The 20,479-nt window shown below is 38.7% G+C and overlaps 1 protein-coding gene across 1 annotated transcript in view; it reads right to left on the minus strand.

Annotated features, from left to right (window-relative positions):
- EML6 (EMAP like 6) overlaps window positions 1-20,479 on the minus strand; it is a 288,057-nt gene that overhangs the window by 74,223 nt on the left and 193,355 nt on the right. The window contains exons 14-17 of the mRNA XM_068970681.1: window positions 18,804-18,990; window positions 16,122-16,227; window positions 9,917-10,010; window positions 1,101-1,201 (exon numbers count right to left, since the gene is read on the minus strand). Of these exons, the coding sequence (XP_068826782.1) occupies window positions 1,101-1,201; window positions 9,917-10,010; window positions 16,122-16,227; window positions 18,804-18,990 (488 nt within the window). The remainder of the gene's footprint in view (window positions 1-1,100; window positions 1,202-9,916; window positions 10,011-16,121; window positions 16,228-18,803; window positions 18,991-20,479) is intronic.

The following is a 20,479-nucleotide window of genomic DNA, read 5'->3' on the forward strand; positions in this document are numbered from 1 at the left end:
GCTTATTGAATCCCTACTTTGTGGCAGGCATGGTGGTCGACATTGGGCTATAAAGGTGAAAAGAAACAGTTTCTGCCTTCAAGGAACTCAAGGTCTGGCTGGGGAGAGAATGTGACGTAATCCTCTAAGCAAGGCTCAGCACAAGGTCTGTGCCAGCCAGAGGGAGGAGTAACTAAGTGCCCCAGGAAGCCAGGCAAGTCTTCCTGAATGCTGACCGAAAAATGAAACCAGCAGCAGCTGTAATGTAAAATGTAAACGTGTTTTGTGTATCTTTTGCCTTGATTTTTATTATGGCCACTTCAAGGTGAGAAAACTGAATCCCTGTGTAGGAGAAGAACATCAGATTTGTTCCTCATATATTCACACTGCCCTGAACTTTCTGACTAGCACTGAGAAACCTAAACTCATTCCAGACAACTGTATGCAGGTTGACTCTCCAGACATGGTGGGTACCATGACCTTTTCTTCAAAAGCAGAAAGCACTGAAGCAGTAGCTTATTTATGTTTTGTCCAGTAAAAGATTGGGCTTGATACCAAAGCCAAAACTGAGAATTCAGAAACAATCCTAATAAAAAGGTCTGGCTTATTAGAAGAATAAGATATTCTTCCATGTTTTGTCCTATTATTTACTCATCCTTGTTATCAGCATTATAAACCACAAGTATTTATTTTGACCACTTACTGTGTGTAGTGTACAGTGTGTGTGTGTGTGTCAGGAGTTAATTCATGTGCTAAATGTAGTGATAAAATAACAAGAGAACCCTCAAAATACTAAAAATTTTGTCCACCCAACTAAAGTGATTATTTCCTGCTCAGTAGTCCAACATAATCACTGCTTTCAGAACAATGATGGAATATAAAAATAACTATTTTCAGAGCACAGCGTTTCCAAAACTCTCTAGACACTGATGAATATGCATGGCATCACACAGAGTGTTCTAAGCTTCACAGCTCAGACGTTGTTTGGGAGCAAACATCTTTTAGGCATACTTTAATTTTAGATTGCAGAGAGAGGCTAGGTAGTGGTGGTGGGTTTTTTTTTTTTTTTTCCCAGCTACAGTAAAACTTTCAACCACATAAGTGATAAACCCAAACAATACCTGCTTGTTGCCAGAATCTGATGTGCTTGATCCCAACTGTTACCAGTTTGTCAACATGGTGCGGATTACACTTTACCACAAATATCTTATCTTTATGTCCTCTGTAAGACACAAACAAGGGAAAAACCCTAATCTTGATGAAAGCACTTTTAGAGAGTTTTATTTAGAGCATGCACTTGGTTTCATTTTCATTAAGCACATCTAATAGGACAAGTAAATTACTGATAGAAGATGATTTAAGATACACATGGTGGGGTGTGAATTAGAATAATGAGCTTCGGCTTTTCTTTGCATATTTGAGCCCTTCTTACTCTAACATTGCTACTAGAGTCTACTAATTATGCTTCAAACAAATTAATGAAACATTTTAAATGGATCAGAATGTCTCCATAATATAAAATTAATGCTGCCACTACAGAATTTAATCCTTAGCATACAGAGATCTTGTAGAATATATTGTAAAAGGGAATTAATGAGAAACTTCAAATGCAATATTCTTGCTGCGGAAGGCATAACTTTGAGTTAAACAGAGTTTCAGCTAGAAATGTATTCATGAGAAACTGAAGACCCTGGCTTACATTCATGGAGAGACAAAGGATGTCATGTATTAATTTAAGGCACTCAAGGATGCTATGCACTCAGAAATCTAAGTTTATAACCCAAGAGGCAGAAGGACAAATATAGAAACGAGGCTGCAGCTGTAAACTGGCATTACACCGTGCCTGGGAAATTCCTGTTTCAGAGTATAAAGTAATCACATCAAATTAAAGGATTTACTGATCGTAATGGACTATGTGATGGTCTTCTCTGATATATTAGGACCTAACTTTTATTATTAAAGGAAAAGCTGTTGATAAAAAAGAACATGACTAATTGCCCTTATGACCATAGATTCAAAAATCTTAAATAAAATATTAGCAAAGAGACTCCAATAACACATTAACAAAATAGTACACTATGACTAAATTCAAGGGTGCTTCATTACTAAGGAATCGAACAGCACAGTTCATCATATTAACATGTGAGGGAAATTATGTTGTCATTTGCAACGATGCCAAAAAGGTATTTTGCCAAAAATCTAGTGGTCACTTATGACTTAAAAAAGTATTCAACTAACACTCAGTGAAGTAGGAATTAATGGATGCTTTAGAATTTCTCTTAGACTTTTATAATTCCATGCAGTTCTTAACTCTCACTCGGAAGCACAGATTCATTCAAGACCAACTATACACAGACTGTCTCTTCAATGTTATGTGCCACTATCTTCTCTTTAAAAACAGAATGTGCTCGAACAGTAGCTTCTCCTTGGTGTGCTTGTGCATGTTTGAACTTGAAAGTCAGATTCTTACTTAATGCTATTCCTGATGAAAGTCAGATTCTTACTTCATGTTATTCCCAATAAAGTCAGGAACAAGACTGTCACCACTACCATTAACATCATACTGAACATATTATCTACTGCAATTAGACAAGGTCTAAAAAATGAAAGACACAGGAGCTAGAATGGAAGAGGTAAAACTATTTCTATCTGCAAATGATATAATTTCATGTCTAAAAAATCCAAAAGAAAATAAAGTAAAAACAACTACAAATAAGATAATTTAGGAAATTTACAGTGTACAAAATTAAATACAGAGTCAATAACCTTAATATATATTTACGTTATCCAGTTGAAAAATACATTGGAAGAAAGGACTATATTTAAAACAACAATAAAAACATCAAGGCATACGTTTAATAAGAACTGTGCACTAACATATAAATGAGTATAACAAGGGAAAAAACACCCTGTATCGGTAATATACATAGAAAAACATTCCATGTTCTTGAGCTGGAAAACTCAATCATAAAGATGTTAATTCTAGCTTTGTTTATGAATTCAACCTGATTCCAAAAGATAAGAGCATTTTCTATTGCTCTTTTCATATACTATTGCTCTTTTCAGATAAGAGTGTCTGGTCTTTAATTTGGAGCTAGACACCCTGACTTTAAAGTTCTTATGGAAGAATAAAACAACAGTATGGCCAAGAAAACTCTGAAAAAGAAAAGCTAAATGGGAAGAGTATCTCTCCTGGGTATTAAAATAACTTATAAAACCTTCATGATTAAAACAGTGTGGTATTGGGGCACAAGTGACTGACAAGCTAATGGCAAAATAAAAAATCTAGAAAGGGACCCAAATGAATATTAAAATGTAGCACATACTAAAGACAGGTCTCAAATCAATGTGGGGGGTGGGGTGAAATGAATACTTAAATGCTGTCTGTTACTAAATGCTGGCAAGGATGTGGAGTAAGAGGAATTCTCAATCATTGTTGGTGGGAATGCAAAATGGTACAGTTACTTTGGAAGACATTTTGGTAGTTTCTTACAAGACGAAACATATTCTTACCATAAGATCCAGCAATCATGTTCCTTAGTATTTATCCAAAGGGGCTGAAAATTTATGTCCACACAAAAACCTGCACATGGATGCTTATGGCAGCTTTAAACATAATTGCCAAAACTTGGAAGCAACCAAGATGTTCTTCAGGTGAATGGATAAAAAAACTGTGGCACATTCAGAGAACGGAGTATTATTCAGTGCTAAAAAGAAATGAGCTATCAAACCATGAAGAGACATGGGGGAACTTTAAATGGATACTACTACGTGAAAGAGGCCAATCTGAAAAGGTTATATATTATATGATTCCAACTAACTGATTTTCTGGAAAAGGCAAAACTAGGGAGACAGTTAAAAAAACATGAATGGTTTCCAGGATAGAGAGGAGCAAGGAATGAACGGCCAGAGCACAAAGGATTTTTAGGGAAGTGAAACTATTCTGCATGATACTATAATGGCAGATACAAGTCATCATACATCTGTCAAGACTCTCAGAATGTGCAACACCAAGAGTGAACCCTAATGTAAACTGTGGACTTTGGGTGATAATGATGTGTCAATGAAGCTTCATCTGTCATAACAAATGTACCACTCTGGTGCCAGGTGGGGATTTGAAGGAGGCTGGAATAGTGGACATATGGAAACTCTATTATCTGTACAATTTTGCTATTAACTTAGACCTGCTTTAAAAAATAAAGTCTATATAAAAGGGAAAAGAAAAATGGTATTTGGAATACCTTGATAGCTCTAAGGAGGAAGGGTAAAATTGAATCTGTGTCTTGAAATAGACACTGGGATAAATTCCAAATGATTCAGATATCTAAATGTAATGATGGAGCCACGGCAGATTAGAAGAAATCATGAGTGATTTCCTTTGAACCTGAGGACAGGGAACACTTTTCTTAGTCTCAAAATCTTGGAGCAGTCAATACTGCTAAATTTGACCACGTGAAAATAAAAACCTTTGCATGATGAAAAATAGCACAGCAAACTCCGAAGACAAATGACAAACTAGGTGAAATACCTGTAAGCTAGAGACAACAGACAAACAACACTAATATTTAAAGGACTACTTTCTGTGTGAAGTGTATTGGAGAGAAACCAAGTGGTTCATGGGGGGAAACTCTTCTTTATAGAAGAATTGTAGCTACTATGAAGAATGAATAATAGAATTAGAAAATTACCATCTCCAACCCTTAATTAAATAATCAATTTAGCCCAGAGTTGTAAATGGAGGTACAACCAGTAGATACACATTGATAGGAAGCTTTCTAATGGCAGGATGAGGCTGATACTACTAGAAACCACAATAGAGCTGAGTATTACTAAGAGCTAGAGAACCAGACATATGGGGGCAGTGGTGTACCATGGGGTAGACTGGAATGGTGATCTGCCCTGAGAGAGAGGAATTCCATCCTTGTCATTGTTTAGAATTGCTGGCTCAGGAGAATAATTAAAAAAACAGGCTTACTTTTAGTTGGTTTTATTATTCTTTAAAAAGTTCCTACAGATAATACAAGCACTACTGCTTGAACCTGGCAGGTACTGCTCCCACTGCCCCTACCCTCTGGCATGCCACTGATTATGCTGCTTCTGATAGAGTCAGACATGAAGTACGGACTAGGTGTGCTCATGCTTTTGACTGAAAAATTGAACTTAGGAGAAAATATCTGCAAATCATACATTTGATAAGGGACTGATATCCAGGATATATTTTTAGAAAAAAAATTACAACTCAATAATTAAAAGGCAAATAACCCAATTAAAAACTGGACAAAATATCTAAGTAGTCATTTATACAAAGAATGTATAAATTTTTAACATCAACTTTAGAGAGAAGATGCTAGAGAAAACTGAAATGAAAAGTGAGAACAGATATCACAGATTATATCCCCTACCTAGAAAAGAACATTGCTTTGCTTGCTTGTGTCTATACAATGGCAAACAATTAGACAGTTGGAAAAATCTTTTTGGAGAGTACATTTTCAGTTCAGTTCAATTGCTCAGTCGTATCCAACTCTTTGTGACCCCATGCACTGCAGCAGGCCAGGCTTCCCTGTCCATTACCAACTCCCAGAACTTGCTCAAACTCAAGTCCATTCAATCAGCGATGCCATCCAACCATCTCATCGTCTGTCATCCCCTTCTCCTGCCTTCAATCTTTCCCAGCATCAGGGTCTTTTCCAGTGAGTCAGCTCTTCTCCTCAGGTAGCCAAAGCATTGGAGTTTCAGCTTCAACATCAGTCCTTCCAATGAATTTTTCAGGAGCGATTTCCTTTAGGATGGACTGGTTTGATCTGCTTGCAGTCTAAGGGACTCTCAAGAGTCTCCTCCAACACCACAGTTCAAAAGCATCAATTCTTTGGCTCTCAGCTTTCTTTATAGTCCAACTCTCACATCCATATGACTACTGGAAAAACCTTAGCTTTGACTAGATAGACCTTTGTCAGCAAAGTAATATCTCTGGTTTTTAATATGCTTTCTAGGTTGGTTATAGCTTTTCTTCCAAGGAGCAAGTGTCTTTTAATTTCATGGCTGCAGTCACCATCTGCAGTGATTTTGGAGCCCAAGAAAATAAAGTCTGTCACTGTTTCCATTGTTTCCCCATCTATTTGCCGTAAAGTGATGAGAATGGATGCCATGATCTTCGTTGTTTGAATGGTGAGTTTTTAGCCAGCTTTTTCACTCGCCGCTTTCACCTTCATCAAAAGGCTCTTCAGTCCCTCTTCCCTTTCTGCCATAAGGGTGGTGTCATCTGCATATCTGCACATTGTAGTTTCCATCTAATTTCTTGATGCATTAAAAACCCTAGTGTTGTTTCTCTTGTGGCTACAATTCTAAACTGACTGATGATGGCATGTCACTGTCAACACCTAAATAAAGAACACTCACGGAATTACCTCTGTCATTTTTTTCCTTTAGACATGTGTTAAATTTGTATGGAAGTTGCCTACAACTGTGTGTGTGTGTGTCTGTGTGTGTGTGTGTGTGTCTGTGTGTGTATGTATATAAGAAAGACAAAATGGAAAGAGTTTCATGTCCTACAACTGATGGAATAAGAATGTAGGAGAGTCAGTGCTGCTGCCCTAATACAGGGCAAGTCCCTATGCCTGTGTCATAGGTAATTTACCAGGTAAGGCCATGTGCAAAGGTAACCCACAACTGGAAGACTGAATATTTGATGTATGCCTCAGCCCAGGATTGAAAATAGCTTATAATACAGAATAACAAAGGATAAGCCAGGGAACAATGAGAAGAAGAAAGGGAGATGATATATTGGTGAGTGGGGAAAAGAAAGCAAGTTACAGAGCAATATGAATAATATTCTATACATGAATAAAACAGATAAATACTCACAGAATATGTATCAAAGAATACAGGCTAAAAATGTTAGCCATAGCTATGTCTGGGTAGTAGAATTATGAATGATTTTCTTCTTGGAGATTTTCTGTGCTAACTTTTCTGTAATCACGTATTATTTTGAAAACAGAAGACAATTAATAGATGTTATTTTAAAAAGAGATCCATATTTTAAAAAAAGGAAAGCTGTCACTCTCATATTCAGGAGAGGTGATCACATTCACTGAATGTATGTAAGGGTAGGGACTTAAACTAGAGCAAGCGGCAGAGCTAAAACAGAAGTGCACACTCTCAAAGTGCACTTACATGCTCCACAAGGCCCTACGTTTTGTCCCTAAAAGTAAAAACACAAGTACTCTTCAATGTTGAAGTATTCTTGTTATGCACACCATGATAACTTGTACCTTTTGCCTAAGGTCCCCACTGTTCAAACTTCTGAGATGAAGTTTGTTAATAAAAGTCATTGTCCCTGGTCATGTTACTGCTGCTGCTGCTGCTGCTAAGTCGCTTCAGTCGTGTCCGACTCTGTGCGACCCCATAGACGGCAGCCCACCAGGCCCCCTGTCCCTGGGATTCTCCAGGCAAGAACACTGGAGTGGGTTGCCATTTCCTTCTCCAATGCATGAAAGTGAAAAGTGAAAGTGAAGTTGCTCAGTCGTGCTTACTGGCGTGATAGAAATAAAAAAATGGGACATGGAAGTGCATGATAAATTGCCTTTTTTGTTCTGTCCCGAGTGACACTGGTATCAGGCTATTTCATTACTGTCCATAAGAGACTGCTCTTGGTTGTTAAATGGGTTACTTGTATACCAACCTTGAAAAGGAAAAAGAGACTAAACAATTCATTTGTAATGGAGGTGACTGAAGTCATTCATGAAAATTAGCAAAGCTCAACAAAAGAGTGTGCGAGGAGATTGGTTCAAGTCTCATCAAAATCTGTCATAAGATCTTTATGGGCTATATCTGAACCTCTGATTCCTGTGAGCAGATGAAAACGTAGGTTCACTTAAACACGCTCACAACTGACGGGTGGCTATTGAGAGTGGGGGGCATACGTAAGCCTCAGGCGCCACAGCACTGCAGGTGATACCGTCTCAGCCATGAACTGTGCCCCTCCTCTCATGGGGAATCTCATATTCTGGGTCATGGGCACTACTGCGGAATATCGCCTGCCAGAACCCACAGCCTGCGGGATGCAGGTCTGCTGTCGAGCCTGGCTCGGTGATGGTGGCAATGACCGGGACACAGAAGAGCAGAGTGAAGGATATCACTGAGTTAGCCGTCCTCTGAGAGTAAATGAGACCCTTGGAGGTACTCCGATGACTCCCGGGAGAGCAGTATTCCTCCTTTTTCTTTGTCACTTCTTTCATGGTCCTTTGTTTAAAGTTTATATCTTTAAGCAGTCTAATCCTCAAGCCACAAGGAGAATTTTAATTTTTTGTTTGGTTACTTATTTATATAAATATCTATGATTGCTTTAACATTGTATAAATATTATTTATTGCTTAAAAATCTAGTATTCGACCAAAGAACTTTAACAATCTTTGACACACCTTCCTGGAAAGAGCACTGGATGAATGTTACATCTGTGAAATTGTTCTCTGAGGGTAATTCTGCAGGTGTCCCCCTCAGGGAATGTGACATACGGCTTGGGAGCAATTCCAAAAATAAATGGCATTATTAACATAATGATAAGTTGCTTTGTGGCAATTAAATAGTAGTAATACTACCAAACATATCAAACATATACTCCTAAAATATTAATATTTCTTTCTTCCACTTTTATTACTGTTTCTGGCATACAACAAGTAAGCCAATCAGATTTGCAAAGGGTGTTCTAGTAGGGAAATTGAGTTCCTGTGGCTTTTGAAATGTAGGCATGTGCTTTACCTGAAATGAACTGTAATACAAATGGTAGTTAGCAGAAATATTAAAGTAAAATATAGTATATTAATCTAGGAGGAAAGCAGAGTTCTGATTAGAAGCTAAATCTGAGTATCAGCAGGGAGTGATAAAAACCATGAGGAATACTAGAGAGACAAAAAGAAAAACTGCTTGGGTAGGCAGATTTATGAGCTGCCATTTGCTGCCAAGAATTCCATCTCAATAGCACTCATCAGAAAAGCTCCCTTTTTTATCCTAAGATGGTCAGCTGGAGTCCTCAAGACTCCATCTGCTCCTCCTCTGAATCTCCAGCAATTTATAGATCTTCATTCATTAAGTCAAACTGTGAAAACTCCCACTTTCCCCCTATTTAATATTGTAGAGGGTAACATCAATTTAAAAAGTGAATACTGGAGTTCAAAGCCATCAACTTAAAATGATTTTATGGTGCAAGATAAAAAGGAAATTGGTTTATACAGGCAAGAACCAATAGAGAGATATACTGATAATATGTCTTGGACAACAAATCATCCTTAGTTGCCAACTATTTTGACCTCTGACCATGGCCAGGCAAACAGCTAAGCCCAAAGCAAGCAGGAATGGAAAGCAGTGTTCAGACTTAGGGCTGATTCAGCAGGAAGGGAGGCTGGGCTGTGGGAGGACAGGTGGTCTATAAACAGCAGTCGGTCTTGGAAAGTCTATTTATAAGACAGGGAGATTAGTGAAACAATCTGCCTGCTTTGAAAGCGAGTGGCAGATGTACACGATGGGCCTCCTTTCCCGCATGCCACAGCTTCATGACAAATGCTGCCGACTCCAGTGACATTGAAGCTCCTTCACCAGATGCTAAGACAGTTGAAAAACAAGGGGCGAGGCACAAGGCTGAGAAAAGTGGCTTTTCTACTGCTGGTAAAAAGCTCTGATATAGACAATGTGTAGACTACTAAAAGCAAAGTGGTGCATAACTCTCTGGAAAGGATTTCAGAATTCTTCAGTTCCCTGAAACAAACATCAATTCCTCTAAGTCGGGTTCGTCACCACAAAATATTACAATATGTTTTCACTTAGGTGTTAAGATGTGAATTTCATCTGAGTTTGAAGATGAAATCTTACCAGAAAAGGCAAACTATTAGCATTTACTGAAGTGTGATCATCGGCAGGATGTTGTAAGACCCGGGGAGCTTCTTACCTGGTGGTAGCTATCTTTTCTCCCTTTTTCCAGTCCCAAAACACAACACTGTGAAAATCGTCTAAACCAACCGACACCAGACATTTTCCGTCAGCTGTATGAAAACAACACAAATGTCAAATTTTTCATTTCTTCAGTGAAAAACCAAAACATTTTATATACTAAAGAGGAACAAGAAATTGACCTTAGAAGAAGAATTCACTAAAGGAATCTCACTAAATGAAATGCATAAGTACTAATAGCAGAGCTTCTCAACGTATAATAAGTAGATGCTGAATTGAATTGCTGATCCAACATTCCAATCTCAGACATAGGGCTAGGGGGAACTTCTCAAGTAAGTCCCCAAAACCTTGTCTATTTTGTGTCAGATAAAGCTCATGACATTTACTGGAAGAGTCATTTAACTTTGTGTCTCTTAGTCTATTCTGAGTTCTAAAAAACTGGTTCTATTTAACCCTCCAAGATAAGAGCCTTATAGAAACTAAATTTAACTTGGAAAATTCCTTCAAAAAATGACTTTATAATTTAAAAAGTATTAACTTCTTACTTTCCCTATTTCAAATGTAATATGTTTGCTGTAGGACATTGAGAAAATACAAAGGACATTTAAGACCCAAATTTTTAGGCCTACATTTGATGCATATCTTATCAGCTTCCCTACATAAATGTTCAGGATTATAGTGAACATACTATTTTTTTCCACTTGTTATATGAGGAACATTTTCTCTTGGTATTAAATATTATTTATAATACTAACAATGATTTGGACAGGCTGTTTGTCAAATAAAAAATATATATATATGTAAGAGACATAATTGAATTGAAATCAAAATAGTTAATTTGCTTTTTCACTTCAAGATCAAAGAAAAGGTATAGTCAGTAAGTCTTTCCTTTGCTGCCACCTCACAGAGCTAGATTTACAGGAGAAGCGTCTGTAAAGCAGCTCCTCCCCAGCTTGGAGTAGGCTGGAGATGGCGGGCAAGTTTACCAAGCCTCAGTTTAGCGGGGTGTCTTCTCTGACAACAGGGAACCATTATTAACAGGGTAAAGAAATGAGTATGTGATAAACTGCTTCTCACACAGCCCACTCAGGATTTCAACTGGTATTTTCAAAGATAGCCCTGGGGTAGATGTCAAATTAGGGTAGCCAGGAAATAGAAAGGAGCCCTAGTCAAACTGGGATTTCATATAAGCAATGGATAATTTCTTAGTACAAGTATGTCCCTTGCAATATTATATTGCATGAGACATACTTATAAGAAGAAATTATGCATTGCTTGTCTAAAATTCAAATTTAACTGGGTGTTCTGTATTCATATTTGCTATAGCTAGTAACACTCCCCAAATGCTGGTTAACTCATGTCCAACCCCTGAGTGACCTTACTTGATCCACAGACCATCCCCCAACCAACTAGGAACAGTAGTCTGCTCCTTTTCTGGAGGAAAAAGGAAAGTAAGAAAAAGGAAGAGCCTGGCTTAACAAACCAAATCCCCCACCAATCCTCTACTGCTTCTAAGTATGAGGCAAGGATTTGGAAGTTACATGAACTCTTTCAAGCTCCTAGACTATAGTATTAGGTGAAGACATTAACACTTTGCTAAAGGCCTAAATCATCACGAAGTGACTACTATAAACATGTGTCTTCTGAATCATAATGAATATGTCCTCATGCTTAAATGATACCAGGATTTAACTTGTGCCTGGTCTCTTTTCATGCATTTGGAAGAAGGGACTGGTGATGGTTTCTTGTTTAGAACTACCAGCATGACTTTTCCTAGTATCTCTTGGTGTGGCCTCGCTATGTTTCTATTTTAGCATGTCTCTGTATTTGGTGATTTTATTTTGATTGGAGAGTTCTCGTTCCCTTTTTAGATTGTAAGCTCTTAAGACGTACTTATAGTACTTGCATCACATTTCCAACATGATCCTCATACTGAGATGTTTTTCAATGAATTTTGATGATACTGGTGACATTAGGAGGATGAGGGAGATAAAAATGGAATGTCTCCACGGATGGTATGGAGGGAATGTTCTGTTACATAAAATTTTAAATCAAAAACACTGCACAGATATTTATTCAGTGTCTCCCCCTTTTTTTGGCATTTGTAAATCCTATATTTTGTTTTCTTTTGTAACCTGGGTAGCTATATTAGATGTCCTTCTTAATGCAAACGTTCACATGTTTTAAGTGATAGTCTTTTATTTATTTATTTGTTTACATCTTTTGAAAAAGGCCTTAGAGTAAGTTGTTTTTTGCTTTTTGTTTCTTTTTATTAGAACTTCTATGAGGCCCCATCATCTTGTCTTCACAGTTATACCACCTTTCTGCCCCAATTTGTGACCTAGTAGCAATGAAGCCCCAGAACAAATTCAGAGGTGCCTCAACAAACATACCTTTTCTTTTAGGATGGTGACTTTTTCTTGAATTCTGTAATTGTGGGGGATTTCTACATATCACACAGTTTTGAAATATAACTGTGCTGTGCTTAGTTGCTCAGTCATGTCCGACTCTTTGTGACCCCATTGACGGTAGCCTGACAGGCTCCTCTGTGCATGGGGATTCTCCAGCCAAGAATACTGGAGTGGGTTGCCATGCCCTCCTCCAGGGAATCTTCCCAATCCAGGGATAGAACCCAGGTCTCCCACATTGTAGGTAGATTCTTTACTATCTGAATCACCAGGGAAGCAGATTTCTTCCCAGTTTTTATTTCCCCTCACAGAGGCTTGACTTCAGCTTTGAAAAATCCATTGTTCCTTGACCATTTAGCTGGAGTTTCTGACTTTCAAACATATGGAAATGTCCTTTCAAATCTTTCTAGTCACAGTATATATTAATTATGGATATTTTGTGACATAGTCCAGAAATAATTCTAAGGCACTTAATGTCAACAGTAAAGGACAAATTAGAAAGAGAAATATTTTATTCAGGCAATTACAAGTTGGTCCTATATTCAGGACTCATAAAAAATGCATAGGTTTTTGGAACTGAAGCACAATGAAATCAACCAATCTCAGATGTGTCCTTGTGGATATTACTATGATGCAATGAAGGTTTTTAAAAATATGAGGATGATATTTAGGGTAGAAAATATGTATGTGGCTAAACTTTTCTCTTTCGAATTGGTTTTCCATTCATGTGGAAGCACTTTCCTGACTGCAACAAAGACCTCCATTTTCCCCTAGACAGTGATAATAAATCCAACAAGGTTAAAGAGTTGCTCAATTAAGTGACACAAAATAAATTCATTCCTTCTTGTTGACATAATTTACAAGTATGGGTTATGTTGCTGGAAATGTTTTTGATTAAAAATGTCTTCTTTTTGTTTGCTTTGGAAGAAGGGCAAGAATAGATTAATCCACATTCCTAGTTATGACTGCTTGTCTGTTGTCTAGTTGTCATACAATGTGCCTGCTTTGTATTTCCATGAGAATTTCTATCATCAGCAGGTCTCCACAACATCCCCTGAAATGAGCCAACTTATAAGAGATAGGTGGGTGTCGGGGTACACTGAGGCACACAGATAGGCCCCTGGCTAGATAATATCCAATGTGGGCACCCCGTTTACATGGTTAAACTGGGAAATGTAAACCATCTCTCTCATCATATTGACTTAAACTCCTCAGTTTCCTGTAAGTATCCAAAAGGAAAGGTATAGTTGCTCCTGCTGCAGTTCACAAAAGTGTTTGGTTCAAGGCTATTCTAGCATAGGGGTCTCTCTTCACCAGAGGTGAGGGGTCGTCCCATGTGGCAGGCTCTATGCACCACCATGCCCATCACACAGTTACACTGGAGAATGGAGGTGGGGGTGGCTGGAGCCCTGACCATTGGTTAGAGGGAGTGAGGAAGCAAGGGATCACGCTGAGTGACTCTCCTGCTAAAAATTCACTCCAGCCCTGGTGGAGGGCAGGGGCAGGAAAGGACAGAAGGATGAGCAGGGAGAGCGAGGGCACAGCTCCTGCCACCCAGTGGCCCCAGGCCTGGCGACTTTTTTACAGGACTGAGATCCAGGGACCCTGGATCCCTGCTCTTGATCTCAGCCATACCATCAGACTCTCTGGATCTTCATTACCTATAAAGCTGTGCAGGTGTCTGTTTAAGACTAAAGCTGCATCATAACACAAGGTACAACTATGAATATAAATTAAACTGAAGAGGCTCAGCTCACACCTTCAGAAGGGCCACAGAAACCACCAAGATCCCACAGTTCATCTTCATGGAACCATACATGGTGATGGATCAAACACAACAGATACTTCCCCACTTCCTCAATAGTCCTTATTTGTAGTTCTTTCTCAAACTATCACCTAGCTTTTTTGGTGCCATTTATAAAATTTACATGGTATTTAAATTCTGAGACAAAAATGTGATTTTTCACAATCAAAAATAACACATTTGCTGCATAAACGGGCTCTTCCCTAGTGACTGTTATCTGGTGAATAAAGAGTGTATTGTTCAAATGGAAATATCTTTTTATGCAGAAAATATTTATCTGAGCATTTCTTAATTTGCCTAAAATAGAATTAGAAGCAGGGACAGAATCCGCTTCTCAGCCTCTTCTTAGAGTATCTGGTTTCTTTATCCTAGGCAACGATCCGAGAGGCCTTGGATAAACTACTTGTATAGTAGTTTAGAGCATATGAGAAGGTGCATATGACATCCACACAAACCTGTACGGTGTGATTGGTCAGAGAATAAAGATAATTTTCATCCAAAGATGGTTTACATGTAAAGTTCTAGTAGCAGTAGTGAAAGGGAAGACAGAGCTCATTAAGCAAAACTTCATTCATTCACAATTTTGGAGTAGCTCCTGTGTACACAGCACTATAACATGCTCAGTGGGGAGCAGAGAGACGGGCTAGATGAGTAGTTTACATTCTGAGAGGGCCATAGGAGATGCTAACACAAATAACTACGGTACCCCATGGACTCTAACAGGTACCCTAAGAGCAATAACAACAAATGGGTTAAGCAATGCAGAGGGACAGGGCATTTCTGCCTGGAAGGCTGGAGTATAAAACTTTCAGCTTGGTCTTAAAGGATGGTTAAACAAGACACATGAGAATGGCATAAGCAAAAGAACACAGCCCAAAGAGAAGGGCAGGAGTACATGTAGGCTCTCCAGATAGGTGGACGTAAAGGAACGTGATTGGGGTGGTGGATGGAAACACTGCAAGTGAAGACCAAGGCAAGATCATAGAAGGCCATGAAAGTTCAGTAAGGGCTCAGCCTAGAGTCAGTCAGCCAAGCAGAGTCCATGGAGCAGACATGTTACTGCACTTCCACAGGATTCCAGAAAGGGGCAGGATGGGCTGGAGGAAGTGGGGATGGGATGAGAGACCAGCATAACCACCGTGGCACAGATGAGAGGAAGTTCAGCTTGAGGGAGGAAAGTAGAGAGGGAGGCATATAAGAGAGAGACTGGAGTTGTAAAGTGGAATTTAACAACCAATATTATACATATTGCACATATTTGAGTGGAATTTATAAAAAAGAAATTACAGAATCAGTTTTCTGTAGAAAGTTAGAAATTTTTCCTACAGATCTAATATCTACAATTGGGACTATTAAAAATTTCTAGGTAAAAACATCTTTTGAGTTTTAACCCTCATTTTTCAACTCCAGCATAAAGAAATGGCCTTACTCTGAAGAAGTAAATTATATTCATTGGTTAGTATATTAACATCACTGTCTTCAAATTTTCAATGAAAGAGATGGAAACATCAGTTCTATTTTTTCAATATGAAATTTGACTTTCAAAACACTAGTGTTGTAAAGTGGCCTTTTGCAGAGAATTTGCAGCCCTCCCTATAGTCCTTTATATTTGAAATCACAAGTACTGTCTTTCCATTTATTTAAAGAGATGAAATTGATGCTCTGAGTCACTGCCAGACATTTGCAATGATGGCTTTCAATGGCAACAGCTGCTCTGGATTTCAAATCTCTCAAGCAAATGCTGAACACAGTGTGAGCTCTGGGTAATGACTTAGGAGAGAGGAAACGAAGAGGAGGAAAGGAGGGGTGGTCTACAGGTCACGTTTTTAGTGAAGTATTCACATATCCGATTTCTAGTCTAAGACTGGGCAGCTGACACACAAAGGGCTCACCTCCTTACAAGCAGGACTATACCAAATAAAAGGAATCAAAAAACCCAAAGTAAATGTGGAACCATCTGTCAGTGACTCTGGCAGCAAACGGGTGCTTACCTGAGAAATCGAGGGCACACACTCCTCTCTGATGTTGTCCTTTCAACAGTGACAAACATTTTAGAGTCTGCGTGTCCCAGACATGAATAGCTGCATCTCTTCCAACCTTAAATAAAAGGATGAGTGTTATTAACAACTTATAAATTATAATAAAAGTGATTTTGCTTCTTAGAGTCAAGCGCTTCTCAGAAATCAAACCCCACCTATGTGGAGAGCCGGAAGACCCTGGGAAATATTCTGGTCCGATTCCACTGCTTCTCAGAAGAGGAAGCTGAGGAACCAAGAGTCTAAATGTCTTGATGGGTCCCAGCAGAGCCTGACCTGGTGTATGGCTCCCAGTTAAGGGACTTTAAGACTAGTTCAAATGTCTTCTGGGCTTTGTTCTGTCCGCTATTTCTATCCTTCCCTTCCCACCTTCTCAACTCTATACACGATTCCACTCCTTAATCAAAAAACACAGCTGTTCGTTTTCATGACACTGTCTATTCTAAGAGCTCTTTTACTTCCCCCAATTATTTACCCACCTCAAGGAGGCCTGGGCCTACTCTTACCCCTGGGAAGTGAAAGTTTCAAGGCTTAACTCTGTCATTAAGTGGCTTCTCCTCAAGGGGACATAAGTTTCTATCACACCAATTCCCAATAACAGATAAAACGGTACCACTAAATTGGTTTTCCTCACTTATAATGGTGGTGGTGGTTTAGTTGCTAAGTTGTGTCCAATTCTTGCAACCCCATGGACTATAGCCCTCCAGGTTCCTCTGTCCATGGGATTCTCCAGGCAAGAATACTGGAATGGGTTGCCATTTCCTTCTCCAGGGGATCTTCCCAACCCAGGAATTGAACCTGGGTCTCCTGCACTGCAGGCAGATTCTTTACCAACTGAGCTACAAGGGAAGCCACCACACTTATAATACACAGGGGGAAAAAATCCTTGTTGGGTATGATGGCTCTAAACGGAAAAGGGGGACATGAAGTCATGCATGTAACTCAGCAGAGTCCACCCAGCTCTCACACTGGCCTGTGGAGGCCCAATTACCCCAGGAGAGGGTACTGGCATACTGGTCTGCTTCCCACCAATTACAGTGTAAAGTGTGGTGGATCCTCAGGGGTTTAGGTAAAGAACCAATCTCTGGTGTTTTTTCAAAGGAAGGATGTTAAATACCCATGAATCAAGCATCATCTGTGTCTAAGAAAGACAAAAAAGGGGGGAGGGGGCAGGAAAGAGTGAAAAGGCAAAGCAGTGATCAATTACTTATGAAATTTAATGTCAGCTAAGACAGAATAGATGATGTAATTTACAGTTGGAAGAGAAGCAAATCATGTTTAAATTAATGGCTCTTTCCTTCTGGGGGACTGTAATCCTTTTACAAATAATATAAGAGCTATGAACTCTTTCCCCACCAAATGCACATTTCTGGGGGCTGACTCTCTACGTACCTCAGTTTCATCCATGGCTATGAACATCAGGCTATAAACCCTGTTCAAAGACTTCTACCTCCTGTCAAGTCTCAGAAATAGTTTGTTGTCACATGTTAATCTCTGACCCTCATGAAAGTGAAAGGAAAAGTCAAAGTCACTCAGTTGCCTCTGACTCTTTGCGACCCCATGGACTATATAGTCCATGGAATTCTCCAGGTCAGAATACTACTGGAGTGGGTAGCTGTCCTTCTCCAGGAGATCTTCCCAACCCAGGAATCAAACCCAGGTCTCTTCATACCAGTAGTTTTTCTTGGAATTTGCCACTCTGATGTTGAGGATCAGGTGAAGTATTTCTTACAGTTAAAAGCTCATGATAAAACCAAATAAAAATGCAATGTAAACATTGGTAGAAAAGAGCACAATACTGAAAATACTGTTGACAATACTATTGCTTTACTAGCAAGATCGGAGTTTAACAGATTCTTTGTTTACTGACTTGAACACAGAGCTCTGTTTTGAGCAGCTTTTCACTTATAGACTCAATCCAAAGTTTAGCCATTCCAAGATGGTTCAGATAAAATTTAGTTTTTTGAAGGCTAAAATATAAAATAATGAATGAGCCCAAATTAATACAACGTTAAGTTCTATAACAATAACTATACACTAGATGTTACATTGGTATTAAAATATGGTTTGTTCAGTAAACAGTTTTCAGTACCTAGGATATACTGAGCTCTGAGTAAGGAGGTAAATATAGTAAGACTTTATGAACTTACATTATTTTAGTTTCACCTAATCCTGTTCACAGATTTCATCATGTCAGAATAAGAATCTCTCAAAGGCTTCCCAAAAGTTCTGGTATGTATTGGTTGATTGTCCCTCCATCGTGAAATGATCCTGTATTCACTGCACCTTCAACTTCCTGTGCTGTGCTAAGTCGCTTCAGTCATGTCTGACTCTTTGCAACCCTATGGACAATAGCCTGCCAGGCTCCTCTGTCCATGGGATTCTCTAGGCAAGAGGACTGGCGTGGGCTGCCATGTCCTTCTCCAGGGTACCTTCCCAACCCAGGGATCGAACCCCAGCATGTATTGGTTGATTTTCCCCATCGTTATGAAACGATCCAGCATTCACTGCACCTTCAACTTCCTACCTCAGGTTTATTTCTACCAAGTGTTTCTTGAGTATCTTCTATGTAAACTGGGTTCAAAATTAAATCCTCTCTCTCCAGCTAAATCCACGTCTTACAGGGGAGATACATACCTGCCCAGTGGCCACGTAGTCCTTCACTGGATGAATGGTCAGGCTGAGAATGTCATCGTCGTGCCCCAGGTACAGCCTCTGCGAGTGCTGCTGCCTGTTGTACACGACAGCAACGGCAGCAATGTGATAGACCACTTCTCCAGCTTGTGTGTAGAACAGATTGTTCCTACAGTCGTAGCCTCTGTAACTGAAGCACAGGTCCAAGAAACGCACAGTAGTGCAATAAGCAGTGAGTGTACAGAGCAGAAGTTGTGAGAAGATAAAGTTAACCTGCTAACAAGGACACGCACAAGTAGAACCCAGGTGTCTCCACAGTTGCCTGTGACAGCGATCTTCAATGAGGGAATGAGATCTCTGAAGGCAAGTGATGACTTTCAAAGGGGCAAATGGACACTGGTAATTTTAACAGAATTTACTTCCAGATCCTCAGCTACTATATGTGCTTTCTCTTAAAATTGACCAGTCTGAGAACACACATGTGATGAGGGGCACGTTTTCCTTTCCCACTTCCCGTTTCCTAACTGCCTTCCTCCCAACTTAGGAAGTCAATCCTCTCACTCATCTGGAATCTTACTATGGTGTGCTACCTTCGAATGTCGAACCTTCCAGGGACATCAAAACAATTTTTTGCTTTTAACAAAATTGAAGAGTGATTTAACTGAATTGTCAGCTGATGGATCATTAAATTACAATTTTGTGTGATATATCAAAATCGCAATCTATAGTTTTGGCCTGTAACTCAAGAGGAATTTAAAGAATTGATTACCATTGCTGTGATAAAACTGCCTCTATTCTCATCTACTTAAATAAGTAGATATGAGTAAGTTTTCTTAGTGCTTACATTAAAAGTACAAAATTGGAATAGATAAAATGCTAAACTGTATTACCGTTTAGCAATAAGAAATATATATGCACATATATCTGAACTCATTGAAAAAATTCTATCTTAAGAAATTTTTTCCAATAAAATTTTTTGTTTAATAACTGTTTATCAGAATTTATACTATCTTTATGTTGATTTGGCCAGCTTTTTATTATTAATATTAATAGTTATAATGATAATTAAATCCAGAAAAAAATGTATTAATGCTAAGAGCAGCACTGTCCAATAGAAATATTATGTAAATCACATAGGTAATTTAAAAAGGTATAATTGTCACATTAGAAAGTGAAAACAAACAGATGAAATTTAATATTTAACCCAATATGTCTAAAATTTTATCATGTCCACCTAGAATCAATATAAAACATTTTAATGATGTGTATACTTTTTTTACATTAAGTCTTCAAAATCTGGTGTCCATTTTCTATATACAGCACATCTTAATTCAGAGCAGTCACATTTCACGTGTTCGTTGGCTACAAGTAGATACTGTATTGGAGAGCATAGAGTTAGAGAGTTACGGTCACAGGGAATTAAATTTAATTTGAACTGATAGATATGTTGTTTCCTTGTTGAAGTTAAGACAGGGTGATCAATAAAAGACTTACGAGCATAAAATAATACATTAGGGTAAAATTCTGTGGGAGAAGCAGAACAGAAATATGGGTTCATGTATTTTTTAAACTGATAATGATGGAAATCAAATGTCTATTACATTTAGGTTCCATTGGAGCCATTTATAATGTGAGCCATAAATAATTTGAGTATTTATAAAACACTAGATATCATACTC

Source organism: Capricornis sumatraensis, chromosome 1, assembly GCF_032405125.1.
Source record: "Capricornis sumatraensis isolate serow.1 chromosome 1, serow.2, whole genome shotgun sequence".
NCBI lineage: Eukaryota > Metazoa > Chordata > Mammalia > Artiodactyla > Bovidae > Capricornis > Capricornis sumatraensis.